At 39.4% G+C, this 13,442-nt stretch overlaps 2 protein-coding genes across 3 annotated transcripts in view; one reads left to right on the top strand and one right to left on the bottom strand.

Annotated features, from left to right (window-relative positions):
• ZNF18 (zinc finger protein 18) overlaps window positions 1-8,747 on the top strand; it is a 29,564-nt gene extending 20,817 nt beyond the window's left edge. The window contains exons 5-8 of one of the 2 annotated variants that reach the window (XR_005010197.1): window positions 4,748-4,832; window positions 5,269-5,376; window positions 7,069-8,125; window positions 8,371-8,747. Coding sequence is in view for 1 of the 2 variants with exons in the window: in XM_036755208.1 (XP_036611103.1) it covers window positions 4,748-4,832; window positions 5,269-5,376; window positions 7,069-7,856 (981 nt within the window). In the remaining variant the exon portion in view is untranslated. Of the gene's footprint in view, window positions 1-4,747; window positions 4,833-5,268; window positions 5,377-7,068 lie in introns of both variants that reach the window. The other variant, XM_036755208.1, reaches the window with a different exon arrangement.
• A 603-nt stretch (window positions 8,748-9,350) lies between these two features.
• Window positions 9,351-13,442, bottom strand: part of DNAH9 (dynein axonemal heavy chain 9) — a 529,624-nt gene continuing 525,532 nt past the window's right edge. Inside the window, exon 70 of the mRNA XM_036755666.1 lies at window positions 9,351-9,578. Coding sequence (XP_036611561.1) covers window positions 9,351-9,578 — 228 coding nt within the window. The remainder of the gene's footprint in view (window positions 9,579-13,442) is intronic.

The following is a 13,442-nucleotide window of genomic DNA, read 5'->3' as shown; positions in this document are numbered from 1 at the left end:
AACCTTTTTATGTTGAAGTCACCATCATTCTTCCAATTAACCAACTTCACAACTTTGGAGTCATTCTTAAATTTACTGTTCCTCGTTTCCTCCCTTGCATATTGATTGAAGTGCCAGATTTTGGCGGTACTGTTTCCCATAAAATCTCTTGGATCCATCTCCACTCTATTTGTGTGGCTATCACTCTTATTACCTCTTGCCTAGAGTATTCTGTCAGACTCCCAGTTGGATTCCTTTCTTCCACTCTCTGCCCTCTCCAGTCTCTTTTTTTCAGCTACCAAATTGGTTCCTTTAAAACCCAAGTCTGACCATGTCATGTACCTGCTCATGGATTTTTTGTAGTTTCCTTTTGCCTCTAGAATAAATTATGAATTCATCAGCCTGGCCTTTTAAAAGCCATCCACAATCTGACTTCTACCTATGTATCTGATCTTTTTACATTGTGCTCCTTCATACCCTCTCCTTTCTAGTCAAATTGGTCTATTACTTATTCCACATGTACCGTGTCCCATCTCTCATTTCATTACCTTTGTAAAGGTTGTTTGCCATTTTGGAGTACACATTTTCCTTTTATAATTTCTAACTTCCTTCAAGGCTCAGCTGAGGTGTCTGACTCTTGGTATCTTTACTGATCACCCCAGTTGTTATTGGTGTTTATTATTTTTCATTTACTTATGTGTATATGTGAGGGTACATTCATTTTTCCTCAAATTTCCACCCCCCCCCCCACAATAGAATGTAAAGTCTTTGAGGGCAAAGACTCTATTGCTTTAGTCTTTGTATCCCCAACTGGGTGATGCATTAGTTAGAGTACTGGACCTGGAGTCAGGGAGACATGAGTTCAAATGCGGTCTCACACAAATACTAGATGTATGACCTTGGGCAAGGCACTTAACCTCTATTTGTCTAAGTTTCCTGATCTGTAAAATTGGATAATAATAGCACCTACCTCCCAGGAATATTGTGAGGATAATTTTAGAGTGCTACATATGTGTATAAATATATTCATGCACACATAAAGTATTACAGAGGTAATGAATTATATTGAAATGGTTATAAACATATTTTTAAAAAGTCCATAGATCCTAGATTAAGAACCTCACAGTTGAATGGTCTCTAAGGTCCTTTTCCTGCTCTAAATTTTATGGTCCAGTGATGGAACTGCCAAGTTCTGGTGAAGATACAAGGTTTGGATAAAATGTAAACTTCCCTTAGGAAATGTAAAACATTGATACACATTAGGATCATTTTGTACTGTAGTACATCAGATAATGAGATAGATAAATTCCATAGTGAGACTTAGTTTTCAGAGATAGAATTAACTTATGGGGAAGCATTCTGGCAATTTATAGAAGAACCCGGTAAAAACTCCATTTATACTTCAGTCCTTACGTAATATGATATCCTTGGTGTGGATGCTTACTCCACACGTGTAGGTTGTGACTCCTCTATGCTTTGGCCAAAAGCTTCCTCACCATGTAGCTCATCTGGAAGAAACTTTATATTTATTCTTGAGATGAAGCATATATGGTCTGTAACCAAACCACACTTGAAATCTTCCCAGGAATCAACCCAGGCTGTTCACGCCTGCAAAGAGGGTCCACAGGCATAGCCTTCAAGACTTTTGGGATCAGCAAAAAGCTATGATACATCATCCAAGTGTGCCTATTCTGAAAAACATGTGGTAAATGACTTTCAGTTATAACCTAAAAAGCCCACAAGATGGAGCTATTTCCACATTTGTTTTCAAAATCAGACTCCTCCAGAACAAGGTGTTGAATATTTCCTCATGAAGGTGAAGAAGAGGTAATCTTGTCCCATTTTAGTTTCTAATTTTCTTTAAGAGAGTGGATTGAAACCTACTCTGTTATCTGCTACTTTTTTTGGAGTTTGGTTTCACATTTTATGTGCTTTCTTATTTTTCTCTTTCCCAATGCATTCCAACCTTCTCATACTCTGTGTTCTTGAATTTCTCTGCAATCAATAGATGAGAAACTATATAAAACTTGAATAGTATACTCTTTCATCAAGTACTTGTAGAGTGGAAGGGAGGGGACCAAGTGATAACGTACAGTTTTCTTACAGTAAAAAGTGATGTGACATCAGTATAATTTGCCACCTTCTATTCTCAGCCCTGTGAGTGGGAAGCTGGTGCTATGAAATACTACAGGGGAAAGGAAAAGGTAACTCCTCTTCATTTGTACCACTGACAGATTTACAGAATCTTGGAGTTGCCACAGGTCATGTGTTAAATTACAGACAGTTCTCAGTTCATGCAAGTAGACTGTTCTACAGACCTCAGAGTGATTTTTATGTGGCGAATTTCCTTGCAAACATGTGGAAACAAGAGAGGAAGGGCGTCAGAAAGGTGGCTGTGTGCTGGTGGAGGGAGGGGACTGGCACATTGTTCAAGGACAAGTGGGGTTTGTGAACAGAAGTGAGAGCAAGAGGAGGAACATGTAGGGTTTGAGCCAGCCACATAGGGGGCTGGCCGGAGCTGAGAGGAAGAATACATGGGGGCCAGGTGTAGACACAGATAGGCGAGGACAGGTGACATACAGGGGCTGGGGATAGGCAGGCAGTAGCTAAATACAGATGGATTGAAGACAGACATGCAGGGGCCAGACATGTGGGCAGATAGGCAGAATGGGGCAAAGGTCTCCTCTCTGCATTGGAGGTCTCGAGCCAAGTGCCTGATCTGGTGGTGGTGGCTGCTTCTCTTCATGTCTGTTCTTCTTGTTTTCATCTGTGGTTTTTTTTTTTTTTTTTTTTTTTGTTTTTCTTTTGGTAAAGGAGTGGGAGGCTGTGGAGAGAGAACACAGTACTGTACAGTAAAGTTAGTAAAGGAGGTGTATTTCAGAATGCTGTATGTAAAGTCTAGTTTGCATAATGCAGATTTACATAAAATGAGAATTGTATCAGTTCTATTCAAGTGACTGGTGAAATATGAGACAGTTCTCAGCTTTAGAAAGTGGGCAAGGGGGAGCAGCTATGGGAGGTTTGAGGATGGATGAAAAGTTTTAGAAAAGGAGCTCTGGCGAATGAGATAGTGAATTGATCATGATGTATAAAAGGGTTGCCTTGCTGCAGTCAGAGCCCAGTTGAGATTATGTAACAGATTTCTAATGGACCCAGTCAACATAATTTTCAGCTTCATTCAGCACTTTAGTAGGAGCAAAGGCAGTAAACGGTGGGAGTTTGGTAGGGCTGTGTCTTCAAAAGGATAAAAAGGCAAGGAACTCGAGAAAAAAGGATAGTGTACAGTTGAATTGGATCATCAAGGGGTCAGAACGGGGAAAAAGAGGAGGGTATGGCTGGTGCAGGGGCGATGGCCTGGGAAAGAACTGAAGAGTGGAGGGGTTGAAGGTCATAGTGAGGGTGAAGAGCAGTTTGGAGTTGCTAGGCAGAAGGCAAGATAGGATGATAACAGGTTATGACAACATAAAGGAATGTCAGAGTTCATGTACGTGGATGTAGAAGACTTGGGGGTGATTGCAAGATCACCATCGCTTACCTGTAGCTGTGGTTGGATAGAAGAAGTAGTCATAGGAAATGAATAATTTGAGGAATTGGAAGGTTAGTGTGTTTGCAGGACTATCAATATATATGCTGAAGTCCTCTATAGGGATAGAGCCTTGGGTGGAGTTGCCCCAGGGCATCAGGCAGCTGTGTTTGGGGGCAGGGAGGTAGTGTGGAGGGTGCCAGGGTTTGTGGAGCTCTAGGTGGCTTGAGAGGGTGCCTGGAGTATCCTGGGAGGAGGCTGAATGACTGAGTTGCTTGTGTTCCCTCTCATGTAGTTTCTGGAGGTTGGCTTCCTGCTGAGGAGTCTGAGATTTCAGCTGGAGGATGAGCCCTAGCTGGATAAAAATAAGTCATGTCTATAATGCTTACATATGATTTATTCCAAAACAGTTGTTTGAGATAGTTAATACAAGGAATCAGACCCATTTTAGAGATTCTAAGGAGTTAGTCTTGAATAAGGATGGTCGAACAGCTGGTAAGTATTGGAGTTAAGGGACTTGAATTTGGTCCAGTGCACTTTGCATTATGCCATATTACCTTCAATTAGGTTGCCATTGTCTTTGAGTTAGATAATGACTGTTGTCTGCAATCTGCAGATCTTATATTGCTAGGAAAAATTCTTCTGGCAATCCCACAAACATTCCACCATTTAGGAGCAGAAATGATTTGAAATAAATTCAGAAATATTCAGTGTGGAGTGTGTGCTTCCCTTTTCCACTGGAGACATTTGTCTCTTTCTAGTACAGTATCAACTCTATCCTCAAATGTTGGGTTCCTGCTCTTCAAAAGCCAGGAATAGTGGAGGCATTATATACTTTTGGAGAGAGATCAGGAAGTCAGAAAAAATGTAGTAGAGAAGCAGTAGGTTTTCCAGGGGTTCACGGTCTACAGTGGAAAGTAAAGTCCTAAGTAGACGCAATTTAAAAAATAAATTTGAAAAGTAGACCCAAAACTTCCTAGTAGGAACTAATCATAGACAGATATAGTTTTCTTCATTGTTTTGCAAGGTTTGTAGGTCTTCATTTGTGTTGTGTAGTGAAAATCATGGTGCACCTAGAGTTAGGAGGACTAAGTTTGAATCCTGCCTCTAACCCTACTTATGTGACTGTGAGTAAAAAGCACACAGGGCTGAGAACATTTTTAAAATATTAAGGCATTATAAAAATGTGGGCTAGAATCTACTTAAAAAAAAATCTTTTTTTCCTTCATACATGCTTGTTTCTAGGAGCAGTGGCAGTACCTGAATCAAACTCAGAAAGAGCTTTACTGGAATGCCATGCTGGAAGATTATGGGAAAGTGGTTTCACTAGGTAAAAATTTGGGACAGTACGATTCTGGAGGTGGGATTGTCCTACTTGGGGCAAATGGGTCAAAAAACTATCATATGACTTGCTGTAAAGTGAGCAAAGTAGACAAGAATAAGTAACACTGTGCCCTCTTAGAGCTATTATAGGTCCAGTTTGAAATCGTTTAGATCAACTGAAGCCCAGCCATCTGGATCCTAGACACTGAGGTAACTAGGTGGCAGGCAAAAATAGTAAATGAGGACTAAGATTATATTAGTCCTTGCATAACCTTCTTGATTGTGTCTGAATCTGCTTAACTTTGTATTGGTCCTATTTCTCACACTGGGTCCCAGACAGAATAGGTCTCTCCTCTTAAAAAAAAAATCCTTCAAATATTTGAAGACATAGATTGTTTCTCCCATACCCCACCCAAATTCATCTCTATCCTTCCTTGTCTCAGGAATTCCCATTTCTAAATCAAACCCAACTAACCTGGTAGATGGAAGGGAAGAGCCTGATGAATCACATTCTCGTGCAGATGAAGAGATACCAAGAAGCATTTGCATAGGTGAGTGATACTTCACCCCTTCCCCAGCCATTTTTGTCTCTCCTTTCTACTCTCTACTTGCTCTAAGATTAAGAGAAGAATTAGATTTTTTTTCTTTTTCTTATTTGGGTTTATAGATAACAGTCCGCCTTGGGAATATGCTTTTTTTATCTTTTAGCCCTAGGGAAATCTTTGCCTCCAGGCCCAGAAACTGCTCTTGCACACCAGTTATTCTTTCTATGTTTCGAATCATCAGAAGGCATAAGCTACTTTTTTTGATATTATATCCAGTGCTGTTCTGGTGTTCTTACTTTTTTTTTTCCCAATAGGACTAACACAGGGCTTACTTAGCTAATAAAAACAGGTAAAATTCCATTACAGTGGTTTCTATTATGACTGGTTTTTTTCCTGGCATGACAATCCATGATAACTATTGACGTTTAGGGGTGTTGGGAACAAGGTTTATTAAAACACTGGTTGAGGTGGATGAGATTTGAAGAATCTGAGCATTTCTATTGACAAGCGGGCCAGACTGAATCTGAGCAATTTAATGGGAGGCAAGATGGACCTTATATAAAGACTGGGAAGATCTGGATGTGATGCAGGAGTGACCAGTAGCTTTGGGGTGACTGGGAGGTAATAGGGGAAAAGAAAGTATACATGCAAATTTAGGATCCTGAAAGACCTGGGGTTGAGTGTGTGTGTGTGTGTGTGTGTGTGTGTGTGTGTGTGTGTGACATGTCTTTCTTTTCATGGATACAAAACACTTTTTTTTCCACTTTCCATTCCGCTTACCACAGAGAGGTATTACTTTTATAATTCTTCCAGATTATGAATGTGATTTCTACAAATTAGTTATAAAATACTGCTAGCAATCCTAAGAATCGAATGGGATTTTGCCTGCCCTGTGATTGTTATTAAATAAATGCTTCTTATTAGCAAATTGAATTTTAAGGAAAATTGGTCATTATTTGGATTGATTTTAAACAACATGGCTTAGAGTCATCTCCTTAGATATTCTTTCAATTCTATTTTTCTGTGGGCCTGTGTGCATTTTTAAGGGGAAAAATGATTAAAAAACAAACTTGGGGGACCATTCCCATTTAATATAGAAGCATAAAATAATGCAAAGGGTAAAATTTAGGGAGTACATGCCATCATAATGAAATAATAACAGAATAATTAGCATAGTAAATTATCAAAATCCAGCTTCGGATGGAAATAATCTACCCTGACTTCCTCTGACACTACCACATACATTCATGCACACGATATTGGCCTGAATATAGGCCACATTTTTCCTCTAAAATCTGGCTGGTATTAAACCTGGGTGTTGCCTATTTTTATTTTTTGCCCATTTTCATTTTTTTATTAAATATTCCTCTCCTTGTATTCAGAAAAATATATATTGGTTCACCCGTGAGTGCCTACATATGTAGAAAAGCCTTTTTGAACCTAATTGAACTTGATAGCATATTTGTTACCAGAGTAAACACAATGGTAAGTTTAATATATAGTCATTCCATAAGAAACTGGAGAAAGGTCATATGCTTCGGTGAAACTAATATTTGGTGAATAATTATGTACATGTTTTCACTTCCTGCCTTCCCTGAAACCACCTAGGACTTTCTTAATGATAGCCTTGATATGGCTTGGAAAATCATGCTTATTTTGTTTATTGAATGATCTATGTTGTTATCTTCCTTCTTTCAGGAGACAGGAAGGAGAATGACAAAGAGAATCTTCACTTGGAAAATACAAGGGGCCAGGAATCTCAAAAGATCTCTTGCCAGAAATGGCAAGAAAAGGTACCTTCACAGGTCCCCTTGAATGAATTCATTGAGGATGCTCCAAGAAGCTCTGGAGTAAGAAAAGATTTTATTATCCAGGAGAACGCTCAGGATAGAGTAAAAGCAGGGAAAAGCCTTCCTCTGGAAAGGAGTTTAGGGAAACCTCTAGGTCAGCATTTGTCTAGTGCAGTGGAACAAGACTCCTCATGGAGAGAGGAGAAGAAAGAGGTCTGCCAGAAAGGCCAGCTACGAACCCTTGCAGGACAGAAGTATAATGTTACAGATAGATGTATGGATTGTGGGAAAAGCTTTGCTCGGAAATCTCATCTTGTCATCCACCAAAGAATTCACACTGGAGAGAGACATTATCAGTGTTCCACCTGCGGAAAAAGCTTCAGTCGGAGCTCAGACCTTAGAAAACATCAAAGAATCCACACAGGGGAGAAACCCTATAAATGTGATTATTGTGGCAAAGGCTTTAGTGATTTCTCAGGATTACGCCATCATCGAAGAACCCATACTGGAGAGAAACCATACAAATGTTCTGTCTGTGGGAAAAGTTTTATTCAGAGGTCAAACTTTAAGAGACATCAGCGAGTTCACACAGGAGAGAAACCTTTTAAATGCTCTTTCTGTGGGAAATGCTTCAGTTGGAGCTCAAGTCTTGATAAACATCAAAGATCCCACACAGGAGAAAAGTCTTTTAAATAACTCGAGATATTAGGTTATCAGTAGACAAATCCCATTTCTAGTCCATTAAAAAAATTCCTTAGCATAGAGAAATACTTCAGAAGGAATTATACCCATTCATGGATATTCTTATCCTTGGAAATCATTTTCTTCTGATTGAATTAAAGGGGAGGGGCTAGAATCTATTTTATCAGCCTAAACATGGGTAAAATGGCTCAAGACAGGCTTTGGCTAGATTGCATTTTCCATAATGAGTAAAATGGGCCTCATCCCCCAACTCATCTCCCTGTGTGGCTTCTTGCATTCACTTGAATCGTTAAGTCACACAATTAACCAAGATCATTTTACATGGGTTTAGCTACCACTTTATACCCTCATTCTTTCTGTCTCATTCCTCTGAGATGGCAGGAATGGTGGTGGCACCCAGAAGGCCATCTTCAGGTACATAGGTGGACCTACACACCTCTCATGTGGAGTTTAAAGTGGTTAAAGGGTGTCTAGGTGTTCTGCTTTGCCAAGACAGAGGTTGGAATAGTTGAAGAGATGCAGGGCTCAGGAATTCCCCATATTCTAGTGGGAGTGGATCCTTCAGGGAAAGGAAAAAATTGTCCATGAATGGAGGGGAGGGAGCAAGTAAATACAGTCAGTTCAACAGAATTTATAGAAGATTTGAAATATTCTTTAAGCAGTTTTTTGTAGGGAAGTAGGAAATGAAAAAAAAATTTTTTCCCCATCCTACTTTAAATAGTAAATCCATAAGGAAAACTGTTCTTTTACAGGCTGGTCTCCTTCTCAAAAGACAGTTTTTCTCTTTTAATTGGGAGCATAGGTATCAATTTTTTTTTACTTCCCTTGTGTCCCCTATAACACCAAAGACAGTGCTTACTCAATAAACATTCATTGTTGATCTCTTTTGGTCTCACTGTGTTCACTTATATCATTGCTAATCTCAAATTTTGAGGAAGATAGTCAATTAAGAAGTTAGTAAATTGTGTCATATTGAAGTCATATTCTCCCTTCTGTCCATCTCTTTGGTGAATTTGGGGAGTTCCTCGGGGATTCTAGAATGCTAATAGGGTAGGTAAAGGGCATGAATTATTGTTATTTGCAGTGAGAAGGACAGTTAATTTGCTTCTAGGTTTATTCTCATTACCCACCCCAGAAATCTCTGAGGAGGTCAAGGAGTAGAGAGTAAAATAAGAGTAATGGTGCTCCAGAGACAAAGTTTTGAGTATTAAGTGTGGGTGAATAAATGGTCTGAAGTTGTATTCTTCTGACCTTTAGGGGTCTGTTTATCGAATGATCTGATTAGGGGTCTGATACTAGGACAGCCTTAGGAAATGCTTTCACTTTAGCAACTGAAGCCACAAATTCAATCCTTAGATCCATTTTAAACACCTGCTTCCCTTTCTCACCTTAGCCTATGGCCAAAGCAAGCTGCACAGTCGGCATAGTCTATTCCCTTAGGAAATTTCCAGCACAAGTCTCATTGCCTTCAAGAGCTTCTGGCAGAAGCTAAACCTGCAAAAGCAAGGCCACACCAGCTAATACCCATTTGGATGGGGCTTCTTTAGTTTTCAGACCAAATGTCCAGACATAAGTGGGTCCCCGCTGACGTGTCTTGTATACTGGACAGGGATAGGTACTTCGGTTGTCTTGCTTGTCCACAAGGACAGCTCTGATGAATATCACAGGCATAGGAGGAGTCAGATCCTTCAGCCTTGCCTCTGTAATAATTCCAGCCTGGGAAGAAGAGAGCATAAGGATAGTCATGAAACTAATCCATCCCAATATCTGTCTTCCAGAGCCATCAAGGGTAAGATTATGAGAGAAGGTATAAATATTTGCCCCGAGGTCATCCTATCTATCAATTTTATCTCACCGATATCTATCCATTCCTTTATTTCTACTGTTCCTGCTCAAATACTGGCCTTCATTACTTTTCCACTAGATTAGAGGTTGTTAATCTATGGCCTTTAGGACAAATGTGGCTCACCACTTGTTTTAGTATGGACTGGGAACTAAGAATGTTTTGTTTTGTTTTACATTTTAAAATACAGCATAAGTAGTTTGCTGATCCCTGTGCTAGACTATTGCAATAACATAACCTCTTCCTGCCTCCATTTTCCATTCCTTCTAATTCATCCTATGTTGTTTTTATGCATACATCTAGCAAAGTTCTTTGCCTGAAACTCTTTAGATCCCCTAATAGCATATGAATTTGGAACTCTGTTGTCTGGCAGTCAGTGCCTGTCACAATCTAGACCCATGCACCTTCCCAGCCTTTTTTCATGATTACCATCCATGGCCTCTGTATACCAACCAAACCAGACTACATGTTCTTATCTCCGAGTCTCAGCTGATCATATTTCATGTTTTCTTCTTCCCCAGCCCTGTGCCTCCCCTCCATCCTTTAAAGTCTTTGATCTTAAATGTAACTTCCCCGATGAGATCTTTTCGTAACTTTCCAGTCAGTGGTTACTTTTCTCCCTAGCACTTTATAATGTTTTCACTATGTAATAATTTGTGTCTTGTCCCATGGCTAGATTGTAAGGAGAGATACTGTCTTATCTAAACTTAATATTTCCCCTATGAATAGAAAAATGTTCTGTACATATTTAGGTGCTTGATATTTGTTGAATCTTTTTTTAAAAGGTGGGAACACTACCTACTCTTTTCTTTCTGGGTCCATTATGGAGTTATCATGTGTGAATTTACCTCTGTCTTTCAAAGACAGAAGTCGTATCCAGCTTATACCATGAGGAAAAAAATCATTTTTAGTAGACCAGTGTCACAGTTTCAGATTTGAAAGGCAACCTAATCCAACCGGCATTAGAAAATGAGTCCCTTTTACAACAAACTAATCTTTGTTTAAAGGCTTCCAGTCATTATGAGGTATTCTCATTTTAAGAAAGTTTTTTCTTACATCAAGCCTAAATTTTCTTCTTTGCAACTTCCATCCAGTTCTTCTGGTTCTGCTCCCTGGGGCCAAAGTGAACAAGTGTGATCCCTTTCCCACACAGCCTTTTAAAGTACTTGTGAGAGCTGTTGGCTCTCTTGATCCATCTCTTCTTCAGGCTAAGCATTCCTAGTTCCTTCAATCCTTGCTCAGAAAAGTCATGCAGCTAGATAATCCCTTTTAGTTTGGTGAACCAAACTGCATGTTTTTCATGCTTCTACATGTGAATGGTTTTAAAAATATTGCCAAGGTTCTTAGAGAACCTTTTGTGCAGAGCAGCAGATTAGGTCAGTGTTTTAAGGAAGCACCCTAATGTGACTAAAGATTCTTTTGCTAGGTTGTAGCTCATTGTTTTTCATCCTGTAAATATTTCCTCCTGTTATGAAGAGAAAGGGGCCTCTGAGCAAAGCAAATCCTCTGGGAAGCTGATATGGGTGGGTGAGCGAGGCAAAGCCTAAATGAAACATTCATTATGATGAAGGTGGGTCAAACAATGATCCCATTTCTTCTGAAATGAGAGGCAGACTAGAACCGCAACCCTGGTGAATAACTTCATGTGGTGGGAAAGCATTCAATAGCATATTGTTACTAGAAATAAAAGCATGTGTTAATAGCATTTCTGTAGTATTCTCATTAGAGAATGGAACAACCACATTTGGTCTCAGCACATCAGTATCCAATATGCTATATGAGTAAGGGAAAATGTCACTTAAAAGTATTGGGAACAGTGGCTGAATCTGACATATTGAGGAAATATACAATTTTAAATCCACTTGGACTGTTTTTTCAGGTGTCTCAAAGAGGGGAAGATTCTGCCTCCCTCAATGGGAAGTCATAGATAGTTCTCCTTTCCAAAAGCTGATTAAGAAGATATCAACTACTGACCTATGTTCCTATGTTAAAGATCTTTATAAGATCTTTAAGAATGGTCTAGGGTATCTTTGATGAAAATAGAAGGGAACAATGAGGCTTTTATAGACTATGGTAGAATGCATCTTCATTGTCACACTATTGGTTAAGAGATAGAATAAAAGATACTCCTGAGTAGAAAAAAGCACGACACAACAAAAAAACAACTTCAACAAGGTGGGCCTCATGTTGTTCAGTCATTCAATTGTGTCTTATTCTTCATGACCTCATTGATTACACTATCCGTGGTGTTTTCTTGGCAAGGATACTGGAGTAGTTTACCATTTCCTTTTCCAGTGGATTTTAAGGCAAAGGGATTAAGTGGCTTGCTTACAGCCACACAGATAGTAAGTAAGGCCTAGTGCTTTATCTATTTAGCTACCTGGCTGCCTAGGCTCCATGCATATGTTAAAATTATGGAAGATTCCTTGATAGATGCCAAGGTTCTTAGAGAACCTTTTGTATCAAGCAGGTACAAAACATGCTTAGCACAGGTGGTTGCTTCGTATGAAGAATATGCTGCATAAAGTCCAAATGGAAGATTGATTTTCTGTAGATGGTAAAATAAGGGTCTCTGTAGCTGTTTGTGGACAACATTGTTTTGATTGCACCAAGTCCTGGGATGTCACAGGGCTTTTTCAGTGAGATTCCTGGCCACTCAGGATGAGCTGATCACATAGGAAAAAGCAAATGAATGAAAAGTTATATTGCCAAGATGGTGATATACATTTGAATGAACAGCCTCTCAAATTAGTACCATTATTGCATTTCTTAGGAACTGAAAATAAACAGCCAGCTCTACTCAAAATAGTATAGGTAGAAAAGTGGGCCAGATTAAATTGTGAAATGCTTTCAAGTGAGTCCAAGCTGCTCACTGATGCAAGAAGTCCACCAATATCATCCTACTCACATTATGGTTGCATAGCATGGAACATGGATTTTCCAAGAGTTTCCTTGAGATCATTTGCCATTTTCAGTGGAAAAATGCATGGTGATTGGATTATATGTAGGCTACATAACATTTATCAGTGATACATTGTGTTTAAGAAAAGTATAAAAGACATCAAAAAAGATGAGTTAGATATATGGTGATAAAGACAGCAGTAGCTACAAGATAGTGATAATCCATTCAATGTTAAGACCCAGAAGGAGGCCTTTAGCATAGTGGGTAGACACTCTGGAAAATTTATCGAACGATATGACTAAGAATTGCACAGGATGAGAGGACAGATGGGTTGTGATTTGCACTGGTTGATGCAGTTCCCTGTTGAAATAGCATATCTGATTCCATCCTCTTTTCCTGGGTCTACTTAATTCTCACCTCTTTCCAGTTGCTCCCTCCACTGTGACACAGTTGTGATCAAGCTCTCCATAGCACCCAACCTTTCCTTAAACACTCCTTTCTACTCCTTGACACAACAGAAACCTAGCTTCTGGTGTTGACAGTTTTCCCCCCGAAACCCTGTCTAATGGAAATGATTTCTCTCATTGTCTCTAATGCATCTGGTAATGAGTACTTTCCTTGCTTTAGACCTTTGCTTTAATATTGTCAACCAACTTCTGATCCCCACAACTACTTACGACATCTTTATCCATGCTTTTCAATGATTCTATTCAAGATAGATGGTATAGCGGAAATGACACAACATTTGGTGATGGAGAATGTGTGTTTGAATGTTGCTTCTGCCATTTATTACATGGGGAAATCACAGTTTGGGACACAATTTCTTTAGCTGCAA

This window comes from Trichosurus vulpecula, chromosome 4 (genome assembly GCF_011100635.1).
Source record: "Trichosurus vulpecula isolate mTriVul1 chromosome 4, mTriVul1.pri, whole genome shotgun sequence".
In the NCBI taxonomy this organism is placed as follows: Eukaryota; Metazoa; Chordata; class Mammalia; order Diprotodontia; family Phalangeridae; genus Trichosurus; species Trichosurus vulpecula.
Note: the sequence above shows the minus strand (reverse complement) of the source record. Positions and strands in the feature narration are given on the sequence as shown.